At 37.0% G+C, this 18,996-nt stretch overlaps 1 protein-coding gene across 2 annotated transcripts in view; it reads right to left on the bottom strand.

The window, feature by feature from the left end:
• MCC (MCC regulator of WNT signaling pathway) overlaps positions 1 to 18,996 on the bottom strand; it is a 202,496-nt gene that overhangs the window by 54,593 nt on the left and 128,907 nt on the right. For both annotated transcript variants that reach the window (XM_042866143.1, XM_042866142.1), the window contains 2 exons: positions 14,271 to 14,384; positions 7,083 to 7,225 (listed from right to left, as the gene is read on the bottom strand). In XM_042866143.1, coding sequence (XP_042722077.1) covers positions 7,083 to 7,225; positions 14,271 to 14,384 — 257 coding nt within the window. The remainder of the gene's footprint in view (positions 1 to 7,082; positions 7,226 to 14,270; positions 14,385 to 18,996) is intronic.

Here is an 18,996-nt window from a genome sequence, read left to right as displayed (position 1 = left end):
AACAGAATTTGATTTTCTCCTCTGTTGAAGGATGCCATTGGCCTGAGAGAAAAGCAAGGCATACACATACATATCTGTGTATGTGTATCCAACTCTCCTGGGGAGAAGTAGGTTTTCAGTTTCTCTTCTCAAAAGAGACTGAGTACAAAACTACTCAAGTTAATGGAGAATAAAAACCCTCAATTAGCTAGGTTTTAAGTTATCTGTCAAGACAGTTCTACCAAAATTATTTGGGACACTGAAGACTTTAGCTACATCCATCAACCTTAAAAAATGAAGGCTTTTCCCTTCTGTCTCTATATGAAGAGTTCAAAGCACTGGGAAAGAAGATAAGTAAATGAACAATAGCTTTGTCTGGGAACATTTGTGAATATTTTCTCTTTTGATCCACTTGCTGATTGGATTAAAAAATATTTCCACAGCAACTCTTTTGACATTAACATACATATTTTAAATATGCGAAAAACACCAGTTTAGCCAGGTACAGAGTCCATCTGACAAGGAAGAAAACAGACATTTTTTTAAATCTTCAAATCAAATGCAGAGATTTATTCTGTTGCAGTTTCAGCAGGATTGTGAATAAAGTAACACACCATGAGAACAGAACTGTCAGGATTTGGAACAAGTAAGAAATAGCAAAGAGCTATCTGGGATCTGCATATGGGAGGGGCATCTGTACTGTAAGTCTGCAGTGTGTAAGATACATGGTGATGAGTGTTTCGTGCAGAAATATTGCAGGATTTAGCCTGGAGGGTTGTCTGGATTTGCCAGGCAGAAACAGCAGAGACGAAGGCCTGTGAGTACATAAAACGCTAACAGAAAAAAGTCTGTTCTCAAAGCAGCAGAAGTAACAATTTATTAATCAAGTCTACTCAACTTAAGCAGGGTTTCCTAAGGTACTGAAATGTAATTTTATAGAAATGATAATGCTCTTTTACTCCTTGCATTTGCTTCAGTGCAAAGAAATCCAGACCTTATCAGAAGCATTTCAAAATATGCAGCTCAGCTGGTTAAAACTGAGATTTAGATCAAATAAAAGTTTTAAAGATACTATGCAATACACTTAAGAAAGTGAGAGAACTGGGAATACTGCCACAGGAGTAATCCTCTGATTTTATTATGTGGGCCCATGACATTAGGGGCAGATGGTAGTATGTCAGAAAAGATTAAACCTTCCCACCAATATTCCATTACATCACTGAATTCCTCCATGTAGAAAAAATGGCACCCACTGACATTCATCGATTCTTGCTGAATGCCTATGGAGATCAACCAGTGGACGTGAGCACAGTCAGGCAGTGGGTGGTGCCTTTCAGCAGTGGCAGCAGCGATATGAAAGACAAGCCACATTCCAGACAGCTATGCACAGCTGTCACTTCACAAAATGAAGAGTGTCTCCACAGCTCATCCGTGTGAATCTGAGAATTACAGAGAACTCTGTGCAGAGTTGAATATCAGCATTTCAGCGACGGTGGCAACTCTGGAATATCACAAAGTTTGCAACAGGTGCGTCCCATGAATGCTCACAGAAGAACAGAAAGAACACTGTACACAAGGTTATCAGGACCTACTGAACCAACGCGAGGCTGAAAATGACAGTTTTCCAGTTGGCAGTAACAGAAGATACCATTTGAGATTTCCCTTTCTCCAAAATGGGAGAGCAGTTCCTCAATGGCACTGGAAGGACAAGGCTTTTCACACCTTATGGTGACTCACTGAACTTCCACAACACCAATCATAACACAGAAGAATCACAGCCATCTTGTTCCTTCTTTTCCCACTGCCATCATCTAGGTCCGGGCTGGAGAAAGCACGTATTTGTTTTCTCTGGTTTAAAGATGCTACACTTCTAGAACATAATGGTTAGCTGGAGGCAATTAAGTCCATATCAAGCTTTTCTAAGTACAGATTAGCCTGGGATCAGTTGTGGAATAAAAAAGCATCTCTTATAGATATGTATGCACTTCCTACTTTCCTCACATTAGATGCAATCAAGGACAGCAATTAAAGGACAGATGTTGAGAAAATCTTTATCAAATATCAAATGCTCAAAAAAGAAGAAAAAAAGTCAATATTCAGCATCATTTTGCACCACTGCAGAGTTCTTGTATAGCGCCGGTAAGGTGCATTCCTGTCACACCTGCAAACACTGGATAATTCCACACTTCAGATGTCAGCAGTTTTTAAACAACCACTTTATTGAACAAATATTTGTTATGCATTCTAGGACTCTCAAACAAAATTCTGCACGTATATCAGCACTGCAACATAAAGATTAGCTGCTCTCTTTCTGTACACACTTGAGGTCTATCTAAACTAGTTCATCTATAAACAAAGAGCATTAAACTACAGATAGTATGGGAGTCACCTCAATGCAGGTGGGTCTGAGATATTGTTTGCTGAGCCCAACACCATCACAACAGTTTTGCTATTTGAACTGAATTCAAGTAGCTTTCACCTACAAACTAAATAGAATCTAGAATGAAAAGCTGTAATCAGACCTCTAGGTCACTGGGTACGTATGATTATGAGTGCCATTTCATTTCTTGTTATTTCTTGTGATGCTGTGGTCTATTCATTCTACTTCTTCATTAACTCCACGAAAATCTTTTTTTCCGAACATGTTTTATTTCAGGCTAAAAGCCTTAAGTCTGAACATTTGTTAGCAATGAGTTACCAACTTTTCTAAGATTATTTCAAATAATCTTTAACAGGCTCCAACAAACAAAAAAAGTATATGTTTGTTTCATACAGACTATTAATAATTTTTAAGAGTCACTGGCTTAGAACTGAAAACTATATCATCTCTGCACTTTCTTTTTTTTCCTGAACTTCGAGCTGACACTTGAAGAAAACTCCAGTCACTAGCCAAAGTCAGTTCAGAACCATTACCAATGATTTTCCCAGCCAAACGTGTGATTAATGGAAAAAAAAAAAAAAAGTTTGAGTAAACAGAAGGTGGTACTCAAGATCTGTGAAGTCAGGAGTATTCACTTTTAATGTAAACGTAACTCCATGTTAGCATACTACAGCATAATTTGTAAATCCTTTCCACGCTTCAGAATTGTTTCAATGTTCAAACATTTCAAATACAACTCTACAATTGGAAAGCCTCATTTGATTGGCTCTGCTGCCTTGTAAGTTGTACATAATTTGAGAGGAAAAAAAAAAGAAGTACACAACTTGCATTTGGTCAAAGAGAACCAACAAATGTAAAAACATTCTCCTTTGACAAGCTGAAATAGGAAAAGCATGGAGTAACACTGCTACATGCATCCTGCTGACACTCTATCAGGAATTTCAAGCTAGCATCATTCAGTAGAGGGGTAAAGGCTCTGCAAGATCATGCACAAACACCATATATTCTTCCACTCAACAGCCTAGTTCTGTTTGTCCAAAAACTGAGGCTTAATATTAAAAATAACATATAGCCACCCCTTCCTATCTCTTCCTACCAGACAACAATACCAAGGCATTGCCACCCAGTTAGATTTTTCCAAGAAAAAAACAGAGCCAAAGTTTAGGTCTCCAGACAGCTCAACTGAAAAAAAGCACCCTCATGACAGTTATTTAGAATTCTTTTGCTCCAAATCATCAACCATCACGTAACCAATCTGCCATAGCAGGTGGTGGACAAATTCTGTAGTGTCAGACATAAAGAACCAGGCAAGCAAGAGACTCTTCTAATTGCACAGTATCAGTACAGGCAAGTCTCTTTCAGCTTTAATATGCAATAAATTACAGCTGTGCATCTACCTTTTTTTTTTTTCTTTTTTTTTTTTTTTGGCAAGGCTTGGCTTTCAAACCAGCTGAGCTGTCCAGAGCAGCAGAAGATGATGAGAAAACTTCAGATGAATGTTGGCTTGCTCCCACAACCATGGTGATCTCATTTTTGTTAGGAATGCAGGAAGAATGTAATACAAGAGCAGCAGCTAACTTCATGTGATCACACACATGGAATGTGTTATACCACAAAATGGCTAGCAAACCTAGAACAATCCTGAAAATTTCTGGGGGAAAAAAAAAAAAAAAAGATAACACAAAAAAAAAAAACCCATACAAAGTAACTGCTACTAAGATCAGCATATCAAATATACTTGGGAAGAGGTACAGACATCAACATGCAAATTAAGCTTTCTTCTAGACCTGGCCTCATTAAGCCATGTTATCAACAGCTGTTATGTTCTAAGCTGTTCAAAACCCACAGTTACACAAGGAGAAAAAAAAAAATCAGAAGGAGGGAGTGGGGGGTAGGAAGAAAGAGAGTGAGAGACAGAGAATATCTAGGAATGGAGACTATCACCAGTTTACACAATCTTCCAGAATTCCTCAGGCTGTTGCAATATCTAATTTGAACTTACACGCTATTTTCTGCTTACGTTCTACATGCCTTCTGAGGACACTACTCACATTCAAATGAACAGTTAAAAATTTAAAAATAACACAGTGTCAGCTGGATAGATGAAAACTCTCCATGAAACCCTATTTTCTTCTAACTGTTTCCAGGATATTTCTTTTTATTGAAAAGGACTCTAAAGATGTCATAAAGAAGCAGTTTACCCAAGTTTATATTTACAGCCTAAAAACAACATATGAAAATATCGAACAATCTGTGTTAGCATTAGGGAAACATTTATCTATTCTGCAGCTGAAGTAACATCAAGAAACTGCTTCTAGAAAGCCAAAATGTTGTGGTATCACAAGAAAAGCTTCCTCTTGATACTACATGGAGTTGTCCTACAGTCATTTGAAAAACTCGAATACCTCCTGTAATCTGATTTAGCAAGACAGTGTTAAATGTTAAGGCCTGGGAACAGCCACATTGCTCCAGCTCATACTCATGATGGCCAAGGGTGGAGTGTGGTGAGTCACATCTGTCCCAGCAGTGACAGCAATTACACAACCCCTGCTCTGTGGGATGGAACAGCCTCTGAAGAGTGACGCAAAGAAAATCCCACGCTGAATTTACAGAAAGTGGCAGCAAAAAGCATTAGTTTTATTTCTTTCAGTCATTGTTACAAACAAAGAAATCTCTCCAATTCTACTTATGCACTACGTTTTTAGCAAAAATATTTCTCTTCTACTACCTAAACACTAAATAATTGGATAGCCACAGAAAACAGGGCATTCCATTCATTAAGGAAATTTAAAAAACAACACTGACTTAATAAACATTTTTATTCTTACTAGTAAAACAAGAGTGGATCAAAACAGGTGGAGCAAAAATGAGCTCTCATATGACAAAACCAGAGAGGTGGGGCACAGCATTTGTTGCCATAGTATTACTCTAATGCCTTCAAAAGTTTGCACCCCAAAAGAGTAACAACGGCACTTTTCATGTGAAGCAACATACATGCACTTTGTATCAAAGTCAGTTCTAATGTCTCACTTCCTTGCTCACGACATAACTACTTTTTTTATAGATACATTTAAACACAGTATCTATCCAGTCTTAACATCTGTGCTTACAATCATAGAATCATCACGGTTGGAAAGACCACAAAGATCATCTAGTCCAACGTAAAATCTGAAGTGACTTGCTTTTTTAAAAATGCTAGTTGTTATTTGATTAATCTTTGTCCATTTGATTGACCTACTGGCCTGAACACAAGTAGTTCTGATGTTCAACAAAACTGTGCTTTATTTCAATACACAAAAAGAAGATGAAAGAAGCTACAGAGGGGCATTCCTTCAGCTTCAGACTGGGCCATCTCTTTCTTACCGACCTGGTTTGAAATGGGTAGACCTTTGAAATAGCAGCAGGATCTCATCAGGAAATCTTGATATATATTTGACATTTAACTTGCCACAGAGTTTCCACCAAAAAAAATCTCTCTTCTATGTACAATTTTCTCAATTTTCAGAGTGTTTTTCTGCTACTGAAGCAAAAATATATATTCAGCTCTCACACTTCAGATTCCATTCTTTAATTGGCCTTTGCAGTTCATAAAATTTCACCAGAGGAAGAGAGGGGAGTGGGATGGGCAGTCTCATGCTAAAAAGAAAGATGACTTGAAATGAGATGAAAAGAAATTCTACATGCAGAGGTAGCAAGCACAAATGAATAAGGGAGTCAATGGGATTTTCTTCAGAGATAGACTATCAGTTTAGAAAATCTTTCCCTGAAAATATCTCTCCATGATCATCACCAGTTATAACCATCATGAAGTTTACAGCATTTATTTTCTCATATAATATTAACACCATATAATTCCACTACTTCTCTTGTAAAGCTATGTTTTCATGATGATACTTTCTCTTATAGTACAACGCATCTTGGGGTTTTTTTTGCATATAATAATTTTTTAATGAAAGGTTAAGTGAGCAGTTGTAATGACTTATGCTAAGAGAAATGTCCACAACGAAAAGAAATGAAGCAAATATAAAAACCTGTTCAGCCAGCAATTGATTGAAAATTTGCTATACACATCCAGTAAACTTTATTTACAAAGGCATCAACTGTAACTGGATACTCTGTAGAAAATCCATACATTCGTGTGATTTACCTGCATCCCCAAAAGCTAAGCCTTTAAAACGCTCTTTTCTCGTACTAGTTCAAGTGAGAAAAAAAGTGTCCATCTGCAGTCAAATGTAAAGCTTATTTTACAACAGTTATACAATTGGTTTTGTCACAACTACAGGTAGATGCAAAGCATACTGAAATCCAATTGATCTGTATTTCCCATTAGAAGTGATTCATTCATCTTAGCTATCTACAGAATGACACAGAGAAAGTGAAAAGCTGAGGTGCAGATTGATTGGCTATATCTTCCCTTATGACTATGGCTATCACTTATTTCTTCTCTTTGCACATACACTAAGATAAGAAATAAAAAACTTAGCATAATGCAGTGCTCTGCAGTGCCCACTAAGCTGAACAGAACATGACTCTGCCACTGAGAATGCAGCACTTCTGTGCTTTCAGTGATACTCCACTACCTTAACTAAGAGCAGCTATTAAGTACCAGCTCTAACAAGCATAGCTACCTAGGAGTCATGACCAACTTATATTTACAGCGTAATTCACACCACGCTCTGCATCAAGTTTTGCATGGCACAGAATTTTCAGAGATTTTCCATACCTTATTGTTGTTCCCTGTAATCGATCAATCTTCTTATTTAATTCAGCAATGATACTGTGCAGCTCTGTGATTCGCTCCTCATAGCGTAGCGTTGTTTGCTCCTGCACATCTTCATGCTCTCTCATTAGGTGGGATTGTTCACACTGAATCAGAGAAGCAAAAAACGGAATGCGTCTTACAAACAGCTCCACAAAGAACAGATACAAAGAGAAGATGACCCCTTTACGAGGTCTTCATACCCATCAGATCAAAACTACAAGAAAGAAAGCAAAGAAGTAAAATATGACAACTACAAAGAGGAAGTTAACTAGCAAATTTTTAGAAACTTTGAAAATCTACTTTAGGACCGTATGACTGAACGAATGTGTGAGATTTGTGATGCATATAAAATCTTTAGGACTTTCTCAGCACTGTCTGAATTTGAATAGGTCATAAGGTACAAATCACACTGTTACAAAGAAGAGTAACCATGCTTCAGGGTTGTAACCTCCTTTCCAGTATTTGTTTTTATTAGTCTTTTGTAATACTGCACATTTTCCTTTTCAAATCCTCTATTATAAAATGTGTACTATTTCAACAATTAAGTGGCTATACTTCTGACAGTTATTGTATAAGTATCATGAAATCCCACTTTTTCTTTCTGATCGAGTACTACTTCCAGCCTCTCTGGCTCACTCTTCACACCAGCAGATACTCTACTGGAATTACAGCCTCTCAACAGCACATGTTGATTGAAGTTTTGCTTTGTAGTAGCTGGAAAGTGCAAGACTTCTAACCTTTTGCTTTGGACCTTCCACACGAAACAGTCAAGCTTCCCTGAAACTACAGAAAATTATATGCTATACTTGGAACAAGAAAAATCTCACAAACTGATAGTATTAAAAAACAAAAAAAAACAAAACAATTTAATAGAAAAGGTGAAGCATAAAATTCCAATAGCAATTCTAATGGCTACAATTCATAGCAATGTATGAAGTCCCCAAATCTACTTTTTTCAAATCATGTACATGATCTATATGAAGGTAATTCCTTCAACTCTTTCATAAATACAAAACTTATGCCCATACTAACAGGCATGCCAGAATTTTTACAGTTTGCTCTTACATTTTTTGGGCTGTTCACATTAGAGTTTGAGAATATTTACACAAAACACTACTTCAAAATTACAATTTATGCTGAGCTTCAGTAACATTTTTATCTTATAGTTGTTAGTAAAATTTATCTCAATGCTTTTTGACTTTCAGGAATGTGTACACTGCCAGACAATAGCTCAGAAGTTTACAGAACCTTTCCACAGACTAAATAAAATGGTAGTTCCTTCCTCAAACTGGAGTTAAAAGCGTTTTCAGCTACATTGAAACAAAGCAAATACACCCTACTGCTGGAGAGTACAGCAATTAGTCAAATTTTAGAAGACAGGAAGTGTTCAACTGGCTTTTAAAACTTTCTGTTCAACTAAGTGGCTAACTATATATATTATAATGAGTACTGCAGGATCACTTAGGAACTCGTTACTATTATTTCTGAACACTACCATTGTATCTAGCTGAAGTACTAGCACTGCTTTAAAAGTGCGCAATTAACAGGAAAAAAAAAAGTACTTAACATAAATACTTAAGTACAATATGGAGTTTTTTTCCTTTATAATTCCAAATTTCCTCTGGTACACATTGATATCCAAAGAATTAACAGTTAAGTGCTTTCCAAAACAGTGAATTTTGTGCACTGTTTTTTCAGTTTTAAACCAAAGGATGCTTCAGATGGAGTGCGCAGTAATTATTTTCAGACAGTAAATAAAATGCTTATCTCAACAATTTTTATCTTTCTAAGCTCTGAACTGAAGAGCAGAATTTGTTTATCTTGACCAAAGATATACAGACCCTCGATAATGGACCTCAGCCACATTACCAGAGTTGTCTCCTGTTTTTTCTAGTCATCTAACAGCCACCATTTTCAAGGACAATCATAATTTAGTGATAGACACACACTGTGAGCCATAGCAGTCTAGCTATATGATGGCAGTTAAGTTTGACTTTTTTAAAAGGGCTCTTGGATTATCTTGGGTGAAAGTGATTTCACGAGGCAGCAAGAAACCTCAGGGAGACAGGACCTGATGCTAAGAAGGAACACTGAAATTTAGAGGACGATTCAGGGTCCAGAAATTCTAGTCAGTCACGACAAGTCTCAACTGAAAAATACAAAAGTATTTATACAGTGAAAACATAACTTAATATGAACCCCAAAATGCAGCAATGTAAAATTCTGCTTATACAGACTACTCTTTGTTATTGCACATTTACCTCAAAACTTGAAAAATGCATCTCTTGGTACCCACTGCTAAACAGTTTTTTTCTTTCCTTTGATATTCAGCCTGTTCATCACTGTCTTTATTTTCCCTGTCCTTTGAGTCTCAGAACAATGACCTGCCCCCAGTTCCTATTTCTTTAAACTATGATTTATTTGCATTTCAGTCACAAGCTTTTGAAGATAAATACCTTACACTCTTCTTCCTCATCCCCTCTTCCTGCCTAGTACTTAAGTTCTCATCAAAACATTAAGGGCTCTAATTCTCTGAAAAAGCAAATACAAGGATAATCCACTGAGAGACTGCAAAAGACAAGTGATTACAGAGGTCAGGAGAAAAGTTTCTTGCAGTTTTCTATGCAAGCGACCCTTGGCTGATTTTTCGTATAGATCTGAAAGGTTATTTCGATTACAGAATAAATGAACAATACCTGGAAACACCCTTTTCCAACCTCCTGATGCTAGGAAACAACTATCAGAGGGAAAAAAAAAAAAAAAAAGAAAAGAAAAAAGTACGAAGAAGGAGGATGTTAAGGGGAAGTATTTTAATCCAAATATATTGTTGCAACATGTGATGCTACTGACTGTGATGTACACAAATTCCAAACTCAAGAGATAAGAACAGTGCAGATTCTGTGTCAAATTTGAAGTGTTCAGGAAAAAACAAAAAACCACCAGCAGCAGTGCTAGGCTAACAGATTTCTCAGTTCCTCAAGACCTGCAGAGCTGCAAACACTGTCTATGGCATTATTCAGGGAAACCACAATTCATCAACTGTGTTAGACACAACATTAGAATCTGTTGAACAAGTAATTGAGCATAGTGAAAATTAATTAATATCGTACATTCAGTGTTCACTTGATGTGTAAAAAGATATAAGTGAACAGGGCTAGTCCATGTGAAATAAAGACATCACACAACAGAACTAAACTTCAGTGCTGATCTGTTGACTCTGTTCACCTGAGCATCTCTACTTCAAGTAACTTTCTTAAACGAGAAATTGAAATCTCCCATGAAGTGCAAATGTTCTTATATGCCAAGTAATGTTGGTTATACTTATATATTGAAATTCTGCCGTCCCTCCCTCTATTCTGAATAACTGAAAGGATGGCAAGAATTTATAAATGCAGTAATGGAACATATTGACAAAGGAATCAGAATGTTGCAGCGCAATATTTGTTTCTCCACACCTACAGCTCTTACAGAATTCCATAATTACCTGGACTAAGTATAAAGACAGAAGAGAACAGAACTACCTTGTGAAAGGTGATGAAAAAGATAAGATGTAGAAAGTAAACTGTCTACTCTTGATATATTTGCTGAAACTTTCAGCATGTTACTAATTCCTTGCTTCTGTGTAACTGTTGTAGCTTAACCACAGTAGATAGCTAAACACCACAAACTTTCCTTCCTTTTACTCCCAGGAGGAGTGGAGAAAAGCATAAGCAAGAAAACTTGTGGATCACATTAAAAACTGTTTAGTAAGTGAAAGAGAAGTGAAAGAAGAGAAAAGACAATAAAACCAAACACATGTGAAGTCAGTCACCCACCACCTCCCATGGGCAAACTGCTGCTCACCCAGCTGCCAACAAAAAGGCAGCTTACCTCCCTCTGATTCCCCTACCTGTACACTGCTGAGAACAGCACTACTCAGCATAAAATGTCTCCCTGTCCAGTTTGGGTCATCTGCCGGGATGTGTCCTCTCCTGGCCTCCTGCGCATCACCATCTACTCACTGAGTGGGCAGAGACAGAAGAGTCCTTGGCTCTGTGCAAGTACTGCTCAGTATCAACTCAGACACTGCAGTGCTATCTGCACTGTGCTGGATGCAAATCTAAACACAGCACTACTGTTATTTGTGCTTTCCCTTCAGACATTTATTATTTATTATTATTAGAGCCAGGATACCTAACCATAGAGGATTAGTAAAAAGCACTACTTTTATTCTCACAACCAAAACAAGATTCTGGAAGACCACATCAGATATAACTGACCACTACTTTACAGTAACTTTCATTCATAAGGTCAGTTCAGTGCCAAATTTTACACTCATACAAAGAGACAAGGAGATCTGATGTCTTATAGAAATAATACTAGCATGTACACAAATGCTTTAACAGGGACTCTACAGACTGGACTTCTGGAAACGAACTCTACCAGCAATCGGTTACATCCTTCTATAAAAATCTTATCAAGCTGAGCTACCCAACTATCTGTCAGCTCCCCAAATCACTTTTCTTCACCAAATACCTTCTTCCAAAGTTTTATATGCTTCATGAAATGATAGGAAAGATGTTACCAAAAATGTGGTCAAAGGAATACTTTTTTTCCAGAGAGCATATAGTGTGCCAGCAAAAAAAAAAAAAAAAAAAAAAAAAAACATGTGCTGCTTTTGTAAGTATAGTCAAAGAATGAGATTTAATGCTGACCCACTAGCATCTGAAAATGGTTATGCAGAACCTCAAACACTTCTTATTTAATGTATGCCTTCTGAAACTCTAATTCATATTAGTGAAGAAGAAATGCATTAGCCAGATGCTGTCAGAGAAAAATGACATATGTAATGTGATATGCATTTGGATAAATCTCTGTAGATTGGGAGGAAAAGTTAAAAAAAAAAATAATAATGCTATGTGGAACATCTGCTTGAAAAAGAAAGCAATGCAGTCAGAGTAAGAAGAAAAGGGAAGGCAAAGTCATCAGAATCTGTTTCAGCATTTAAATGTAACTAACTAATTGAATATATAAGCTGTGCATCTTTTTAGACTTTAAAAAAAGAGTATTAAAATGTTTAAAAATGAGTGTTTAAAAAATGATCATTTTAGACTTTCATTTACACCTCAGAAAGTTTCTATTCACCTGGGGGGGATTTCAGAAAAAAAAACTTCCATAATATTAAGACTACATAGAAATTGTTAATTAGAAAGTATTTTTTTTCCAAAAAACAATTGCACCAAAGCTTCTCATCAGCCACAACTATAGCATTAAGCCAGAAACGTACATTATACAAACAATCACCCCAGTACAACTAGTGAGACTCAGTCAGTCTCTTCCCCCGAAGTTTCTCTGCTCCTATTAAAATTCCTCTTCAGTCCCACACCCACAGCTTTATAGTTTTTCTTTAGAATATGCACACTGGAGTGTTTATTTCAGCGTGGAGAAATGTATAGCAGAAGCACATTAGGCTTGAGATATTCCAAAAGAACAGATATTCTGATTTTATGTTATTCATAGTTCAGGCAACGGTCATCACTATGGTTCTATTTACAACTACAAAGCCCAAGATCACGGAAAAAAACCACCAATATGAGAAAACCAGCACTGTATGCATGCACACCTGGTAACCAATTAAAAAAAAAAAAAGAAAAACATCATGCTAACAGAGCACAGTCATCATCAGTGGGGATATATCATTGTATGAGAGCATGTACAAGGTACTCTTCATTGGCTGAGATATGACATGTATTTTTTAATAAAGACCAGGAAATAAATGTAGAATACTAACAAAAAAATCTGTATTTATCACAGAAAATCACTCGGAAGAGTTAAAAATAACAACCACAACAACATAATCACACAGAATCATAAAGACTTTTTGGGTATAGTGGACAGTTTAATGATTGCCAAATGCAGCCAAACATCAAGCTGTACTTCAGAAAGAGGACCTGCCTTCAGAGAGCACTTTAAGTTCAAAAATGATCTCAGGATTATAGCTATAAATAATGTGTGTGTCTCTGGCTCACAGATCAAAGGGAATGAAAGGGACAATGTTTTTACTCCACTATGCTGCACTGATGGGCTGGAATAAGACTATTGTTTACAAACCTCAAAATAGCTGAAAAAATACAAAAGAGTGTTAGAAGGACTGAAGTAAAAGCCTTAAAATGTAGATTATTTAAATATTTCTACATCTGGCTTGAGTTTAAATAATACACAGTTAGACACCTCTATCAAAATGCCCTGATAACCAAAGACTGCAAACTCGCAGAATTGCAGAATAGCTGGGCTTGATCTCTTGAGGTCAATTCTTTAACCCTATCCACTGAAGGAAGGTAACTTATAGCAGAACAGGTCCAGATGGCTTTTAAGTACTTTCAAAGATGAAAATTCCGCAACGTATCTGGATAACACATAAGATGTGATATTTTACAAGACAAAATGCTTTGTCTGGCTCTCTGAAGGTGTAAATGAATACATACTTTGCAGTTGTTTTAAATGGCAAAGTACTTATAAAAGGTAATTGCCAGAGTAACAGTACTTGAAAACAGAGGTTTTGTTCATAGGAGAAATATTAGATACAATAGTTATTTCCCTGTTTGCATTTGACTCTCTACATATATCTTGATCTGAAAAACAAACCATTAAGAGCCAAGAAAGCATCAAAGCTCACTTAATCCTTTGGCTTTCCACTGACTGTGTTTTCTATAACAGAGATACATAAACTGGCTTACTAGAAGAGAGACTGAGATCACTAATCATTTCTCGCATTAACGTCGAAGTGCTGAGGATTGGTAATCGATTTTCATCAGTGTTAATTTGTGCTGTGTGAATCTCACTCAAGACTAAAAGACTCTGATCAGCCACCTAATCCACCGATCATTACAGTTTTTATTTTCTAAAGTAATTTAAAGTGTTCACTATTAAAAGAGGCTGTTGGCTTCAAACAAAATCAATCCAATTATTTCTTGGTACTTCAAAAAAAAGAATATTATCAGCATGTAAAATTAAAACCCTTGGCAATCATGCTTTGTACAGTCTTACAATTCTTTTCACTCACGACACTGTTAAGAACTTTCATCCTTTCTCCACACATCATACACCTCTCCGAAGAACAAGGACAATAGAAAACCACTGACCATCTTCAGAATTTTAACTGTTGCTCACCTGTGCTTTTGCCAGTTTCTTCTCCAACAGGTCACGTTCTCTTTCTGTTTGTTGCAGACGTTTATTAAGCTCCACAATGTCTCCCTTTAATGATGCCAGGGCTGCTAAATGAAGCTGGAAGACAAAGGATAGAGAAAAAAATTAATCTAGTAACAAGCATTACAGCAGAAGAATTTGAAAGAAGATACAATATTATACAGTAGTCACAACATCTTTGGATTTCTGAGTAGTTAACAGGAGCTTTAGAATAATGGTAGTCAAAAAGTAGTTGACACACTTCAACACCTTTTTATCACTGAACTGTCTTCTTCAGAAAATCCACCTGCTCCTTCAGAAAAACATTATAAGAACAAGTGTAATGAAAAGTAATACAACTGCTTATGTGTGCATAAATCCCAATATTAACTTAAAAGCAATCAGCTCAAGCATTGTTTTGTAACACCTTACATTAGATGTCAGCTCAGATTTGTGTTATAAAAGAAGGTGTGTCATGTTTTGATGCATTCAGAGATAAAGGTTATCAGTGCAGTGAATAACTCCATGCATAAGACTCAATTTTATTTTGCAACTACTGCCTACTCCATTTTGAACTGCTTTACTGTTATTTTTTTCTATTTCATATCAGTGAGCTTCAATGCTTCTAACTTACGAAGCTACACCCTGAGAATGTGAACTGTTATTCTCTCTGCAAGATATTATTTTGATGGAAGATACCTATCTGTGCTGATACCTGTGCTGCTGTGATAGAGACAGGACCCAAGGGAACAGCATGGAGCAGCATCACGGGAGAGTCAGGGGGGTGACAGGCAAAGGTTATTCAGCAGAGAGTGATGGGCATGGAACAGCTCCCCAGGGCAGTAGGCACAGCTCGAAGTGTGAAGTTTGGAGAGCACTCTGACAATGTTCTCAGACATAGAGTCTGAATTTAGGGTGGTGCTGTGTAGAGACAGGGGTTGGACTCAATCATCCCTGCAAGTCTCTTCCAATTTGGGATATTCTACGATTCTGCGTTTAGTAAGAAGCATCACTTATCCATGTCTGCAGTGACCATGGTGGACTGATTCTATGATTTTGTGACTCTGTATTTAACCAATCACATATGGAAACACAGATAGGATAAACAATATAATTAAGTTACCCTAGCTACATAACTTAGAAATCAAGAATAAATCTTCTAAAAAAAATCCAAACTTAGAACTCATTTACAGTCTCTTGTTTTCCTCAGTATCCCTTTCATACTACAGCATAGGTAGCAAGTAGAATTCAGTGATTCATATTGACATGTACAACAGAAAATTCCATGAGGAAACTAGCCAGTATTACTGAAGTCATTCTTTGTAGTAGTACAGAAGCAACTCTTCAGTTATACTGGATATGAAAACTACAAAGATCCTTCACACTGGCCCAAGTAACCTGGCAAATGTTGCTCTGCTGCCAGGACTTGGGTTGAAACACAAACAGTGCTGCTAGATTTTCAATCACTTTCAGGTTTTCATGTAGTCTGACATTTTACAGAGTTACATAATTTTTCTTCTTCCATTTCTAGTCAATCAACTAATGACTCCTATTCTGAAATCTGCCTTTACAATAGCAAAAAACAGTAAAATCACATATTTTCATGTACTGAAATGTGAAAGTAGTTGTAATACAGAAAGGAGACTAGATTCACTTAGAGACAACTTCATATACAATATTTCCAGTGTTACAGAAAAGGCCACTTCTGGCACAAGGACATGAAACTTCTCTGTACGAAGACTTCAGATGTAGGTTCTGCTGTTGAGATTGCAGAATAACTATGTGACTAGATGCACTGGACATCTTTGTCAGCTGTCTAAAATATTTTTATTACAACAGCTACAAAACATTTTGCATGCTGTTACTTATTTCAGCGTAATACATACACATATGCAATTTCATGCCATAGTATGTTTAAGGTTCTTAAGGCAGACTCATTTTCCAAGTGAAAAAAAGGGTAGTTCAAGCCTACTATGTATCTTCTTTCAAATATGCTGCGCTGAAATATCTTAATAAGCTCAGAAACTCCCTGAATCTTACAAGTATTCTTGGCCTTTGGAGTAAGGCCATCCTTCCTACCACAGGAAACAATGCACTGCTTTTACAGAGAGGAGAAACAAGAACCAGCCAAAGTGTACCAATCTGTTCATAACTGACTTGTAATTTTCAGGAAAGATGGTAAATTTAAAAGTCAATATTTTACCATTTTCCCTTAACAGAGAAGAAATGTTGTAATGAAGCCCACTAGTTTATACATCAAATCTTGCATCCTTTATCACAGCTTTTAAATCATACATGAAAAAAATGGCTACAATTCTCTAAATTGAATAAAATAATGGTATGTAGTCAAGTAAGGATAATTCCCTTTTATACACCATTATTAGATGATTTCCAGCTATGGTTTTAATTAAATACCAGACTTATAATGTTCATACGCATGGAGCCATAATATAAAAATGACATCATCAACTTACAAATTTCAATGAAAAATTACTCATTTACTAAGCAGTAGAACTAATGAAGCTGACTTCCTATGGATCTGCCTTTGTTCCCTTCACACACCAGGATCAGCTCAGCTCTTCTTCGTGGCCCGTGCCAAACCAGGTAAGGACCAGCAGAAATTCTATCTAGCTTAATACAACACTGCTGCCTGGCCTGGACTGATAGCCCCTGCCACACAAGGGTATCCAGCAGGCAGGATGTATTTGCGTCTTCATTCAAAGCAACAAAAGAATTGCTTTACTAATTACAGAGAAATTTTTTTGCTATCCAAAATGATCCTTTCTTAACTTGATCCCGGTCAGCTTCTATGTACATAGAGGAGGGGAAAAAAAAGAAAAAAAAAGAAAAAAAAAAAAAAAAGGAAGAAACCCAGAGAAATCAGTGTAACAGAAATGGCAAACCAGCCAATGTGGAGTCACTACACAGAGAGAAAGGCTGCTTCTGACACTCCTCAGCTGCAGCACACCCAGTACACACAGCAGTAAATAGTATGTAAGTGGTGTCTCCAGCTACTGCTATGATAAAAAATAAGGTTAGCAAATTGGTTTATTTGTCTGTTCTAGGCAGTACCAGAACCTCCTCTGCAATTCCTGAGAAGAGCTGTTAGGAAGTATTGTTGCATCTTTCCTTGAGCCATGAATGTTCCCACAGCCTATGTTCTCCTCACGTTCCTATAATAAGCAAAAGGGGGGGCACTGACGTGCAGATCTTCTACACTGCTGTAACACAATCAGGGAAACATCTGAACAAAGATTTACTGAAAAAAAAACAAAAAAAATACCCCCAAGACCCTGGAGTGGAAACAAAATCCTGTTTCAGTGGTCCTGAATTATTTCAGAATATGAGACCGGAGAAAGAGAGAACTGAAATAGCCATGTGGCACACAGCCCTTTTTTCCCTTTCAGCAAACAATGACAGGCCAGGCAGAGTGGCTATCACCAGCACTAATGTCAGATGTTTATAGCTCACAGTGGGCTGCCCCATGGTAGGCACAGAACACAAAACAAAAACTTTGTCATTTGTAACAATTAGTTAGATACCACGTGGAGTACTCTTGTACAACATACCAGTCTAAACTTTTCAAATAGGATGAGCACCGTGGAAAACAGTTCACAGTCAACGTCCTGAACAGATAATAAAATGGATCTCTTGATCCAACACAGAAAAAAATAAACTCTCACAAAAAAAAAAACCACTACGTGACGACAATGAGTCTAGACTGTCCAACAGGACAAGAAGGTCAACACGTGAAAGCAATGACCTAAAAGGAATCAAATAGGCAAAAACCTATTTATCTACCACAAGCAAATGAAATGAAGAATTCTTTCAGTCAAGAAAATAGATGCACACCATTACTAAAAAAATGCAACACCCATCTTACCTCAAAAGCTCTCGTTTCTACACAATTTTATGCAAGCACAAAAGCAGGCTGTTTACAGAAACCTATGAACCCTATTTTATATCCAATGCAATCTTGCCTGTTCATTACAATATAAGCATCGGTGTACTTGTTTTTATTTAAACACGTAAGAAGTGCATTTAGTTGTGAACATCACCCTCCAGACGTGCAATTTCTAAAAGATTCTGGTCAGAGAATACTGGACTCTGGCACCCTCCCCTCTATTTCCATTTATACTTTGTGTGGTTTAGTGCAAAGTTTTGCTACAACGCATTCAGTGGCGTTCTGTGTACACAAACGCACCTGATCACATGTTCATAATGCTGCCTGATCTCTGAAAACCTACCATCAAATTTTTTGTTCTCAAATGGCACGACACAGGATTTGAGAATTCCAGCTGCTCTGCAATATGAGAGATGGGGAGTTTTTGGTACAGCTCACAAAGCTCAGTCAGAATCTCACTCAAGAGCTACAGATGGGGCAAAGCAAGTGCTTATGTATTGCATTTTCCGACACACATCATAAAGGTGATGAAACGAAACCTACCAGAATATACAATTACAGACAAGGAAATAAAGAAGTTGGTAACACGAGCTTAAAATGATAAGCATTCAGGCAGAAATACAAAACCTTTTTTGATTTTGCATTCGGGAGTTCCAGAGCTGTAAACTGCTAACTCACTACTTAACAGCAGGAGACAACAATGTCAGGGTTAGTCCACAAAAAGCTTAGACAAGGCAGGCACTCAGCTGCTCAGATGGATGAGAACACACTAACACGTAACATTTGGTTATGCAGATGTACATTTAA

This window comes from Lagopus leucura, unplaced genomic scaffold (genome assembly GCF_019238085.1).
Source record: "Lagopus leucura isolate 7727_CA_CO unplaced genomic scaffold, USGS_WTPT01 Super-Scaffold_810, whole genome shotgun sequence".
NCBI lineage: Eukaryota > Metazoa > Chordata > Aves > Galliformes > Phasianidae > Lagopus > Lagopus leucura.
Note: the sequence above shows the minus strand (reverse complement) of the source record. Positions and strands in the feature narration are given on the sequence as shown.